General features: G+C 47.6%; 1 protein-coding gene across 1 annotated transcript in view; it reads right to left on the bottom strand.

The window, feature by feature from the left end:
- The window catches only part of LOC119449099 (elongation of very long chain fatty acids protein AAEL008004), a 54,031-nt gene extending 45,296 nt beyond the window's left edge, over window positions 1-8,735 (bottom strand). The window contains exon 1 of the mRNA XM_037712287.2: window positions 7,446-8,735. Coding sequence (XP_037568215.2) covers window positions 7,729-8,592 — 864 coding nt within the window. The 5' untranslated portion in view covers window positions 8,593-8,735 and the 3' untranslated portion in view covers window positions 7,446-7,728. The remainder of the gene's footprint in view (window positions 1-7,445) is intronic.
- Window positions 8,736-13,346: the final 4,611 nt, after the last annotated feature.

The following is a 13,346-nucleotide window of genomic DNA, read 5'->3' as shown; positions in this document are numbered from 1 at the left end:
AGAAATTGGATGCACTGAAGTAAGCGAAATATGCAATTACCTTTTAATCTGAGGGTTAATACAGGTGCATAAAGATGCAAAGTCTGCAGCACATTGAAGGTTTATTGGTTTTTGTGCCGGAGAAAAAATTATACATCATAAAAATGAGAAAAAAAAACGTTCAAATAATGCTTCGAAAACAAATTGACGACGCTGTTTATCACCAGTCAAAGCCTTTTATAAGTTATTGTAGAACATTCATTACGATATATAGCTTGCACGCTCCCTCTGCGAGCTTGATAATCAGTTGCCTCTCGCCGCGGAAGTAACGTTGAAATCAGATAATTCATTGGGGAAACCGAGTGGCACCACTTGACCGCAGCACTTGTCCGTAGTTGCATATTCTTTAAATTGTTCCGTCCGTTAAAGCGTACCGCGCTACACAACGGTGGCGTTTTCTTAGATCGCGAGTAGAATCTTGGGACGACATCCAAATTCCATGTCTTGCCGTGAGGGACACCTCGTAGTATTTACCAACTCGCAGCGCGTGTAAATAACGGAAAAGCAAGCAAAATTACGTACTATCAGCACCCGAAGCCAACGTAAAAAAAGCGTCGCTTTATTAGCAACGTAGCGTGTCAACAAACGCATAGAAATCACAGAACCGAATCTGACTTACGTGTTTTTATCTGCGCCGTTCGCGTGTCGGTGCTGATGGTACGTACCGATTGCGCCATACACAGCTCCACTCAATTAGTTACACTGTTCGAGGCTTGTTAAGCCAACATTTATAAACAAAAAAAGTATCTATAAACGTTGTGTTGAGCGACCGACACCATTTCCCAAAACAAACCGCGAAATAACTCTCGGCGCAATATCGACGGAAAATCGCAGCGATCGCTGCGACGTTGCACGGTCGCAGCCGAAAATCACAGAATTGGCCCTACGACTGCGATGAAAATCGCATCATGTGACACAGCCTTGTTACGTTGTCGTCGTCAGGCCACCTCCTCAACCTGAGCATCCCGTGCAACAGGGCGACAAAAGTATTGTAATGACTTCTGCAACCGCCATTTTATTGATTGCGCTGTAGACATTCCAACTGCCAGCAAACCAGCCTACATACTTCCCTGCATTTCGACCCACAGGGTCAGAAGTGCCAGTGAGCGCATATCTGTACTGCGTAATGAAACAGTAAATCACGATAAAATAATTACGCAGACATTGTAGGCTTATGGATATTTTAAAAGCACACGCACCTCCAAGTAGAAAAGCGCATAATATCGGGCGATTTCATTACAGAGGTTCAACATTTAAGACGCTGCAACACATTGGATGTCATATACGAAAGCCGGTGACGCAGGCTGAGGATCGACAAATTAGCGCTCGCACGCTCAAAACAAACCTGCCCACCAGCGCTTTTAGAACTTACGTCCTTCCTGCAATGTCCACATGGGAGCCGGGCACGCTAGCCAACATGTTATCGCGCAACGTTCGTGGCTGGTAACCGGTGCAATGTTTTGGGCGCCACAGACTCTGAGAGACCGTGCAGTAATAGTGGAGTCCATAACATGCACTACTGCGGCAGATGAAGCCGACGCTGTGCGTATCGCAAAGAAGTTGTTCTCGAGTGCGGTGTCCGCTGAGAAAGCCTGCTGCTGTCGCTGTACATGAGCTCTGCGACACAAATTGTTGAAGTGTGCGCATATCTTTTTTAACGCCGTAGCATTGTACAGCCCATGTGCGGGCTTCGGATTTATGAAGACGTTGAGAGATTCCCCCGGCAGAGCTAAGCGGAGAGGAGGACGGAAGATAGACAATGGCAGCACACAAGGAACCAAAGAGCACCGCAATTGGTTGGCACGCTGTCAACTAACCCGTCCAGTGTCTTAACTGTGCACTGCAGAGACAGCACACAATGCTATCGCGTACTTCTCACTTAGAGAATCCTAATGGACCGACCCCCTTTCCCCTTCCCCCAATTATTTTTTGAGCCAATCATTTCCTGTTAATATCATTAAACTAGGCGTAACTGGACAAGGTCCAATTACAATAAAATATATTTCAATTTTATTTTCCATCAGTACATTAGGATGGGGGAGAAAAGCGAAAGTGCTCCCCGGGGTTCCGACTTCCTATACAGCATGCAGCGGTCGACGATTCATAATCCCGCTGTGAATAACTTAGCCAATGCCTTTGACTCGCACAGTATACATAATAATGAGAAAAAAACTGCATTTCAGCTTGCGCAGTTGACGAAGAGAAAAGAATTTCGCGTGGTTGACCGCGGTTAAATCAAGTTAGTCGAGGGAAAGCACGGTTTTGCTTGCTTTGGGAATGGACACATGCGCTCCTCGCCGCCGTCAGCAACTACTGCATCTACAACTGCACCACAAGACAACACACAGACGCTGCTCGGCGTGGCAGCAGCAGTGAGCGAATTTACCTTCATGCTCTGCCTTGCTTCAACACGAACTAAGCGTCAAAAGCACGGCGCATACGAAGCTACCAGCACTCGGCGCACTTTGTTCCCATCGCAGATCGCTTTCAAGATGAGGCCCGCGCGACCGAGCACTTTGTACACATATCTCAAATCGCTTTCAAGATATGCACGCAGCAGCCCCCGGTGGTGGCAGGCTAAGCCTCAATTTGACCTTGGCTGAGCTTGTTTGAGCTTGTAGGTAAGACTTACGGAACGAGGAGTTTTCTGGGCTTGTACCTGGAGTAGCAGAGCTATAGCTCTAAAAATGAAGACGAAGAAGGCATATGGCTAGTTTGTAGTTGACAAACAGAATTGATGAGAACATTGTTCTTAAACGAGGTTAATAACGTATTGGATTGATTATATTTGCCAAAGTGGCGCTGAGGTGTTTGACCTAATAAAATAAAACATTCATGCAGCGCCGAGTTACTGACCTTATATTGTGTGCGTCAGATAATTTCTTTAATGCTTGTGGTGACTGATATCCCAGATTATGTTCGGCATTCATGGTTTTTTCTGACTGCTCGTAACAACCAGTGTGCTTTATGGTAGTGTGGGTAGAAGCAATTCATACAAGTGCTGTGGACCTAAGCCAGAAATATTTTCCAAGTGCCTCTTTTGTTCGTTCCTAGACGCACTTAATGGGTTATACGTATACAAGTTATATGCGGTTAAAATTCCTTGGCCTCTAATTATTTCGTTTGTCGAGTGTCTCCAGGGTAAATTAAAAACAATGCGAAGAGCACGTTTCTCAGGGACGGCTAGTTTTTGAAGGTTAGTTCGTGTAGCCGTCCCCATACCAGTGTACTGTAATTCGTGTGCGAGCAGACAAAGCATGATGCAGTAAGAACTGTTCTTTGTGGCAAAATGTCAATATAACGTGAAATGAAACCCGCTTGAAGTGTTTAATGCTATAAGGTTTATGTGGTTGTTTCATTGCATATTTTCTGAGAATACTATCTAGAGTGATTCAAATTCAGAATGTTTTAAACTCGGGATTTAAACTACTCAAGATGTTTAAAGGTTATATTATATGCGTTTTTACTCCGCCCTTCATATACATACGAAAATAATATTGCACGATTTCTCTTCCGTCGTATTGGCCGTGCATTTCCTTCGTCTCCGTCACTTGATGCTTTCCACTGCCTGAGTTATTTCAGTAGGACGTTCTGGCGGGCTAGTTGGTTCATAGATTTTAAACGTTTATAAACTGCGCAAAAAAACGAAGACACAAGAAAGAAAACACACACGACCCCACGAGCGCTGAGGTGTCGTGTGTGTTTTCTTTCTTGTGTCTTCGTTACTTTGCGGAGTTTATAAACGTTTAAAAGCTGAGTTATTCTTAAGCCATATATATGTCGGCACTTCTGCAACATAAAAATTTATGGCGAGCACTTTTAACAAAGTTTTTGGGGTGGGAAACAGACTTCGCCAGGAGCGATATTTTGTTAAAAGCGTAGAGGCTCTAAAATGAAGCCACAGCAGTGAAATATATGCACTTTGGGCGCTTGGAATCTCGAAAAGCGTATACATATATATAAACAAAACTACGCACTGCAGTGCAGGCATCACAACGGTTAGTTTCTTGTCACCACCTGTATAGCATCTCTGTGTGCCGGTTCTTTTCGCATGACACTTTCTGTGCCGGCGACCTTCCCCCAGGTGGAAGAGGGGTCGTCGCTACGGCATTTGCCTTTCCAGACTGGCGCTAAACGTACACGCGACCAACGTCTGTGCTGCACCCAGCGGTCACGAAAGGATTTCCCACTTCGCGCTTCTTGCTTAGCCGAACGGGCCTCTCTCCATTTGGAACAATTTGGATCAAGATCAGTGCACTGCAGTCGGAGCCGCCCACAACGTTGCGCTGCTGAGCTCGACGCAGATTGCACACGTTAGAGAAAAAAAGGTAACCGATTGCGATTACAATTACTTCATTGAAAAATGTAATCGAGTAAAGTTACAAATCACTGCCCTACGAAAGTAACTGATGAATTACACAATAGCGATCGATTACTTGCCCGTTACTTTCCTCCCAACTTTTGATAACATTGCATAGATACAGTAAACAGAATAAGCGGGCCTGGCACTTTCAGTGCGTGCTCTGCTTCCTTTCGTGCATTGCTTACCTGCGCCAACAATTGCTAATCGTTTTGTGTGTGTGTCTTTGTTTCTTTTGTGTTGCGAAGATTCCAGCAGTGACACTGATAACTTGCTCGAGGAGGAAGAACAAGTAAATGCAGGAAAATTATCCACTTGACTCGGTCTGCACGCTCGGCGGTGTTCTAACGCATACGGATCTTGCACAAAAGATACGGTTGCTCTTTTTTTAATTATGGGGTTTTACGTGCCAAAACCACGATCTGATTATGAGGCACGCCGTAGTGGGGGACTCCTGAAATTTGGACCTCCTCGGGTTCTTTAACGTGCACCTAAATCTAAGTACACGGGTGTTTTTCGCATTTCGCCCCCACCGAAATGCGACCGCCGTGGCCGGGATTCCATCCCGCGACATCGTGCTCAGCAGCCCAACACCATAGCCACTGAGCAACCACGGCGGGTAAGATACGGTTACTCTGCGTCTGTGTCCTCTATGACGCGCACAGCTTTATTATTGCTGGTTCTCAGAGAAGACGCGCCCGATAAAAAGCTGAAAAATATTGTCCGTACGCAATTTCCTAGTTGTAACCTCCTAAGTTGCATTCGCTATCGAGACATACCTGCGCGTGTTTAAGTCGTCAACCAACATCTGGTGGAGCTTTACGATCAGGAACCAAATAGTGAGCCCCCTGGTTTGCCTGTCTGAACATGCGTATTTGCGAGGCTGCTATATGTACTCAAAACGGCGCCGTTACTTACATCAAGTCTCGTTAATAAAGTGACTGGTTACATGTAATTGGTTACGGGAAAAAGTAATTGATTACACTGAGCGTTACTGATGAAACAATGTAATCGTTAAATTACAAAATTACCAGAACATGTCATTGATTACAAGTATTATTTACATTGAATTCGTTACGTACAAGTATCCCGGCCACGGCGGCCGCATTTCGATGGGGGCGAAATGCGAAAACGCCCGTGTACTTAGATTTAGGTGCACGTTAAAGAACCTCAGGTGGTCCAAATTTGCCTTTAAGAATGGAACGCGATAGCATTCCCTGACTGCTTCTCACGCTTCCCGGCAACTGCAGCTTATTTAACCGTAATGTTACCGGGAAGCGCTGGCGGTGAACGCTATGCACGAAGGCGCGCTTTCTGGTAGACACGCTGCCTCTTGCTTTGGCCAATCCCGGAGGTAGTGCACAGCCGCGCCAAAAAAAATTACATCATTTGCAGGTTTCTGTTATTGTTTCGCGTCAGAAGATTTAACATGAAAGGCGTGCGCTGTCGGTGCTTTGTTACATCATATTAGTTTGTGGGCTGCCATTCTGTAAATTTCGAGGAATACCTTTGTCGAAAATATAAGCCAAGGTATGAGCAACTTTCGTGATGGAATGGTATGGCAATATAGCCCGCATATACCGCGTGTCATATAGCAGGGCGTGGCATATACATATACCTAATATATGCGGGAATTTTCGCTCACGGAAACTCCGCCGACGCCAGATTTTCGGCGAGACGGCACCCTTAACGCTATTTCTTTAAAAAAACTAAATGGTCAAAATTATTACGGAGTCGCCCACTATGGCATGCCTCATAATCACGTTGTGGTTTTACCTCCCCCTCCCCTCTCTCCCCAGAGCCGGGTAGCAAACCGGATCTTCCCATCTGGTTAACCTCCCTGCCTTACCCCTTTCTTCTGTCTCTCTCTTTTTGCACGGACACATAAAACCCCATGCTGAATTTTTTTGATGCCAAAGCTTCGAAGCACTTCAAGTAAAGTGGAAGAAAGAAAAAATGGTTCACAGGAAGATGAACAGAGAGCGTTTCTATGAAAGTGATGTTGTTGCGGCAAGAGCTAACAGTATTTCGCAACTACGAGCGAAACAGCGCAGTTACTATCCTTGCATGTTTCATCCCAGTCAGCTGAAATAGTCAGATCACTGACGTATCTTTTCAAGGCTGCAAAACATCACGCTCTCACGCAATGACACATTAGGCGGCACTCGTTGTGATTACAAGTACTAACACTCTAGTTGTATCCAACCTATTTCAATGACATGTTGAATGCGCATGCACGATTATGCTGCTGCTCCTACCTCGTCAACTCATTCTTTGCGTACCGAAGTAAGTAAGCGCCTTCGGTAAGCGCGAAAAAAAAAGTCCTCGCGAAGCAGCTAACAAGAAATAAAAGTACGAGTTGGCAACAAAACAAAAGCGTTTTATTCTTCAACTGACCAGTACATTTTCTCTGAGAACTATTACAAAACATAACAGGCACAGATAACAAAATACACGGCCATTCACAACACTCGCTTCACCATGCGCATTTGTATCAGTGGACCGAGCGTGGAACATTGGTTTACAGCATTTCTCACGTGACGCAAAAAAAAGGCATCAACGCACTTAGTACTTTTCGTACTGTTGACCTGCGTTCTGTCAAAGTGTAACAGCGATGACGAATATGACAACGTGGTTCAAAAGACGGACCGTGGTTCTCGACGATGGTGTCAGTTCTCGACGCAACAAACGAACAGTTCACTGATTTTATCGGCCTAAAACTAACTATGTATTTTGTACACAAAATCCCTGTTGTCCACCGTTAGATGTTTTTCTCGTGCCAAGCATGTCTCTGGTAAGAGACAAAGGACAGATAAAAACGTGTTGCACTCGGTATCTATGGGCAGAGTATAGTGTTAGCACTAATCGCATGCACGGGTCGCGTAGCTTGTTTTTTTTTTTTTGCCATTGTCGTTGTACGAAGTTGCAGTGTGTGTTTTGGGTCGACTCGAGTAATTTGGGTGCGATAAAAGCATTCAAGTAGATGCAATGAGCTACCGTTCATCTATTCGTACACTGAACTAAGAACTTGGTTAACAAGCCGTACCTGTATTCGCGCGGAACTTATCGATACCCATCAGGTCTCTAAGGTTCCCATAATATTCCGCATATCACACGCATCACTTTTTACATAGTCATGTGACGTTACCGACGTGGCGCTACCGACGTGACCTAAGGTCAAGTTTAAAGGCTACAGGAAAAAAAAACAGACGATTTTGTACTGCCCAACTTTCTCTGAGCGTTGGATCGGTGCACGTCGACTGTAGATTAGCTACCGTGATACTTGCAGAATCCTTGCGCGTATCACAGAATCGACTGAGCCAACACTTTCAGTGAACCTTGCTCTTGGCGTGATCTCTATCCTCGATTTTCTTGCTGTGCCTGTCCCGGTAGGCCTTGAGGTAGAAGCGTACGAACATGATGAAGAAGAAAACCGCCTCGCACAGCATGACGTAGATGTGCGGTCTCGGGTAACCGCAGCTGTAGAAGAGCGGAACCAGCATGTGCACGAATATGACGCAGAACTGGACCAGCTGCACCTGCGTCAGGTAACGCTTCCACCAGAGGTGCTTCTGCACTGTGGGTCCCAGCAGAGAGAGGAAGTAGTAAGTGTACATGATCACGTGGACGAAGCAGTTGAGTACAATGGTCAGTGTCGCCTGGCCGTCCGGGCCGTAGCCGACGCCGTAGCAGCCGTTGAACACTACCAGAATGTGGTGCGCGACGTGCAGGAACGAGACGTGCGAGTCCTTCTTGCGCAGGACGAAGAAAACCGTGTCCATGAAGTCGGCGATCCTCACCAGCGTGTACCACCAGCAGAGGTTGAGAAGGCTCATGGTGACCTCGTCTCGGGCCTCGTAGTTGATGCCCTGGCAGAAGAGGCTGTAGCCGCCGCCCATGTAGGTCCTGGAGAGGAAGGCAGTCATGAAGTAGGCGTTCAGCACCACCATGCAGGCGTTGTAGATGTTGACAATCGGCTTGATGCCGTCATACGGCTTGCGGTCTTTCATGTATCGGGGTCCGCCCACCTTGACCACGTAGACGTAGACCATGAACAGGGAGATGAGGAACTCTCTGTTCCCGGCCAGGGCCCAGTCGGCGGTGCGCGGGTCCCGGTCGAGGATCAGCTCATTCGCCAGGCCAAACATGAAGGAAGAAGTTGAAGAAGAGTCCATGCTCGCGGCTCTGGCCATTTTACTCCCAGATTCTGCCAACGCAAGTTGTAACGTCCGCACCGCGCCTCGCACTTGTCTGGTAAACCTTATATGAGCAGTGGGACCCAGTCGTGTGGGGGTTCGCTTAGCACGGCTTCGCGCTGCCACGAGGCAACGTATTCGTTCTCAACCGCAGGTGCGCATACATTTAACGGCTTGCTCTCGCCCGGAGAGGAGGGCAAAGACGTCGAGGGGGAGAACGGCTGTACTCGCCTCTTCGGAACCGAGAAAGGTCGACTGGCTTCCGCGGTCAGTTTCTGCCCGCGATTTTCAGTTATCGCTGCGCCCTTCCTCCTCTCACCCGCGGCCCATAACACCAACACGGCAGCTTCGGCAAGGCCCGCGTGCTCCTTGGCATCTGATCTATTCCCCTTACACCATAACAGCCTCTCTGTCCGATTCGCACGCTGCGCCGCCGCTTTGATGAGGGCGCGCAGTAAGAGAAAGCGTGTGATCAAGCGGTGCATCGGGAAAGGATCCAAACGAAAATATTTACCGTTCGATAACTTCCGTAATAGATGCGATTGCGTTAGCTTATGGTGTAATTAATATTAGAGCGCACTCCGACGCGCCCTTGCGCCCGCATTTGCCGTTCGTGGCCTCGGTTTACCATGCTCGTGGACACTTGAAGCTCAGTGATCGAACACCATGCTTCGTTGCTGATTTCTGATTTCAACGAGAAAGAAAACTCGCATGTCTCGCATGTTTTCGCTAATGTTACAGTACAGAAAGAACAGGAAATTTATTTTAGTCTATGCCATTTCCTTGCGAATATTGCCGAAACATGTGCAATAATGCAATCACCACCCAGCGGCTAAGGCTCTGCGATGCTCAGCTTGAGGTCGTGGGTTCGATCCCCACTCCGGCGGCCGCATTTTGATAGGGAAGAAATGCAAAAATGCTCGTGTACCATGGAGGAAAGAAACGAAACAGGAGAGGCCCTGAAGTCACGTATTTGAAGCCGGAAGTGCAGCCATGTACGTGTGTCATCTCCCTTTGCGCCTCCAATCAGGGTTTCTGCAGCTCGCCGGAGCAGATGGGCGCGAACTTTGAACTTGCATTGTTACGAGCCGCCGGAAGTGTGTGCTGTTGGCGCGCGTCAAAACAATGCCTACGAAACTTCTGTAGCAGTTTTAGTGAAGCAGACGCGCTCCTGTGTTTTTCCGTGGCACGTTGAAGACGACGTTGAGACCCGCGCCGTGATTGTTTGAGTGGTTGCGGACACTCACACTCACAGACCTCAAACACAACTTTCAAGCTTGAACACCACACTCCTAAGTCAGCTTTTCTCGCGAACAAAAGGTGCTGCGAAAAGGACACGGTGGAAAAATCTTATCTCACTTTTCAGAGACCGAGAGCAGTAGCGAAAGCTTCAGGAGCGCGGTTGCTATGGCAACGTTGACATTTGAGGTACCCGTCCCAGTGCTCCTTTGCGAATAACAGCACGTGACTTCCGCCACACCTTCTCCAATACTTCCGTGCTGGCCGGGGCTCCTCCTGGGTTTCCTTCCTCCATGTCGTGTACTTAAATTAGTTGCAGTTGATATTTTAGTTGATATTTGAGTTGAAATTTAGTTGCAGATGATATTGACCACCCCAGGTGGTCAATATCAATCGGAGTCCACTACGGAATACCTCATAATCGATGCTCGGTATTGGTGCGTAAAACGCGGGATTTTAAATAATTTTTGCTGTACTCTCACAACATGACAACGCTGCGGTCCGTAGGTAATACGTATGTCACATGCCGCACTTTCGATCGTGATCGAGCGAATCGGGATCAAATTTCTCCGTGAGACTTGCTCTTGCGCAAAAATGAGGGGAAGGGGCCAATCACGGTCGCGAATTCGATTCGGATAAGGCTTGATCGCGATCGGATGTGGTGTGTGACACCGGTATAAGTTTAGTTTCTGGCAAAGTGCAAAGCTCAATACATGCAGTAACCGCCGCGTCGGACATTAATGACGAATGCAAATGTACGTTTCATATGTAGCTACCTTGGGCCTTTAATATTATAGTGGTATTCCGTTCGTTCGTTTTTGTTGTTTGTTTGTTTGTTTGTTTGTTGTTTGTTTGTTTCGCTTAAGCTATATAATCAGCCAAGTACCCCAGTCACAAACAGATGCTGCTTGTACGAGACCATCCCTGTTATAAATGGAAATGACCAGCGCAGTAGGAGACAGGAAGAGGTCACGAAAAGTTGAAACCTTCCGTACGTAGCATAGCTTTCGTACGGTTTGAAATATCTCGCGGCACGCTACGGTGTAGTGACAGCGTTACCGCCTCACAGGCTTTCAAAGTTGTGTTCGCGGATGAGGAAAAATAGAAAATGGTGTTGTGCATAGGGCGCTTGTCAAATTAAACCCCAATGAGTGCTGCACATTGCGCGAGACCACTGTATGGTATCAGGTGTGATTTAGCTGCGGCAAGTCGTACGCCGGCCAAAGCGGGTAGGTGAATCAACGAGAGGCTCAGGTCACGTGATCTGTCCCGTTTAGTTGGCACTGGCCGACCACTGCCGCAGTTGTGCTTGCAGACCAGTGTTTATCGACGCTCGCATTTTGCGAAGAGACGGGCGGCAAATTAGCAGAGAAATTATGAAGGCGTTCTGTGTTAAAAAAAAGTTGTCGCAGTTTCACCTGAAAGGTGAAGCATCAATTGCGATAGCAAATTTGAAGAGAGCTATACGGAGTAATGATAGCAGCTTTATCAGCTGTATAAACTTGGACATGCTGCGCCGCACCGGCAACACGCAGAACTGTTGTCGACGCCGTCGGCGTTTGCCCGCGTTCGCTCAAAAATGCGTGCGGCGTGGGTGACGTTGCCGGAGACTATGATATAAATAGGCACTTGGTGCCGCAGCTAAACGTCGCCTCCCTTCCTCCCCCCCCCACGGCCTTTCGTGCGTCGGAAGAAGGCACGTTTGCTTCTAATATATGGTGATTGTAGAGGAGGAAAGAGACGCCTACTATTGCAGCCCTTAAGGGTAGCACAGAGCAGAACGCGCGTTTGTTCTCCGCCGTGCGTTCACTCCCCGTGAAAGCGCGCGTCCCTCGCCGCCCTTTCACTCGCACATACTGCGGTCGGCGCGCGCGACGATTTCATTCCATTGACGTCATACGGAACTCCCAGTCTGGGACGGACGACGGCGACGCCGACGGCAGAAATTGCTTTTGAGTGTCCATTAATTGCTATCGCCAATAAATGTGGCAGGACGCTTGCATCAGTCTAACCGTTATTTTTAACGCGAAAGCGTTAAGGACCCCATGTCGCAGAAATCAGCGTTGGCGTCATTGTCCATGCGCGAAAATATCCGTGTATATTTATAGTCGGTACAACTTAAGAGGAAGGAGAGGCCCCGCCAGAGACCGAAGTGCGGCGTCAATTGCCTCCGCGATGAGGAATACCCCGCTCAGAATCCATATGACATGCTGGTACATGCGGGTTATATTGAGCTCCATTCTATCGCTAAAGTTGCTCACACCTTGTTCGTACATTCTCGACAAGGTTAATCCTCGGAATTTTGAGACTGACAGACCCCAAACCAACTCATGGAATGAAACACCGACAGCACATGCCTTTATGTTAAATATTTTTCAGACTGAAATACTAAAGTGCGAACAATACCAGAAACCTGAAAATTATCCAATTTTTTTGGCGCGGCTGTGCAATATCTCCGGGATCGTGCCACACAAGAGGCGCGTTTCTACCACAAAAGCTCGCCTTCGTGCATAGCGTTCGCCGCCAGCGTTTCCCGTAACCATTACGGTTGCTTAAGCTGCAGTTGTCGGGAAGTGTGTGAAGCAGTCAGGAATCTTGAATGCTTTCGCGTTCCACTTTTAAAGGCGAACTTGTAAGCGCCCTCGAAGTGTTATTGACGGAGAAAGAATTCCCGTATCTTGCAGCATGTGTCACATGTTCGAATGTAAAGAAAGACAGCCGATGTAGGTTCGCATTGTTTTGATTATCCTTTTCTTGTTAATGGTGTTATAGTTTCACTATAACACCACCACCCCAGCATGCTGTTCTCTCGGTACAAGGTTTGGTGATCGAGAGTTGTTATAGAGCCAGGTAATCTATAGCGACAGCAATTATAAACACTCTCGGCGAATTTCTGCCGTTGTCTAGGCGTTGGAGTCGGCGTTGCCGTGAGGTCTAATAAACTCGAAAGTGCATAACATTACGGGCGAGTGCCGTATGCAGTTGTTTCGAAGGAACGTGCGAGGGGACCCGAGAAGAAGAAAGAAGAAAACGTTCATTGTTCAAAGCATTTTGGTTAAATGGTCGGAGCCCCTTAGTCCAGCGCCCACTGGCCTCGGCCGCCCGCTTGACCTTTACTATGAACGACTGTTGTCCCACCAGGTCTGAGCTGAGTAGCTGTGCCTCCCATTGCTCCATTGTGTGGCGTGTTTATCTATAGGGGTGATTCACATCCCATGTAATGTGTTGTAGTGTGGTATGCCGCCGCACACGGACAGTCGACACCGTAGCGAGTGGGGAACATGGCATTCTGTAATTTAAGGTGGCGTTTACCCCGGTCTGAATTTTGCGCCAGCTGGCGGCTTCCTCTCCACTGAGTTGTGCGTGAGGGGAGGGTATTTCTTTCTGGTTGTACGTTGATGAGTGAGAATCTCTAGGGCATTCGTTGGATTTTGGTTATCGATGGCTTCCTGTCCCAGTCGAGTCTGCCAGGTTAATAATGCCCGGGCTAGCGATTCAGCCAGTTCGTTACC

Source organism: Dermacentor silvarum, chromosome 4, assembly GCF_013339745.2.
Source record: "Dermacentor silvarum isolate Dsil-2018 chromosome 4, BIME_Dsil_1.4, whole genome shotgun sequence".
Taxonomy (NCBI): Eukaryota; Metazoa; Arthropoda; class Arachnida; order Ixodida; family Ixodidae; genus Dermacentor; species Dermacentor silvarum.
The sequence above is the reverse complement of the archived record's forward strand: the minus strand, read 5'-3'. Positions and strand labels throughout refer to the sequence as shown.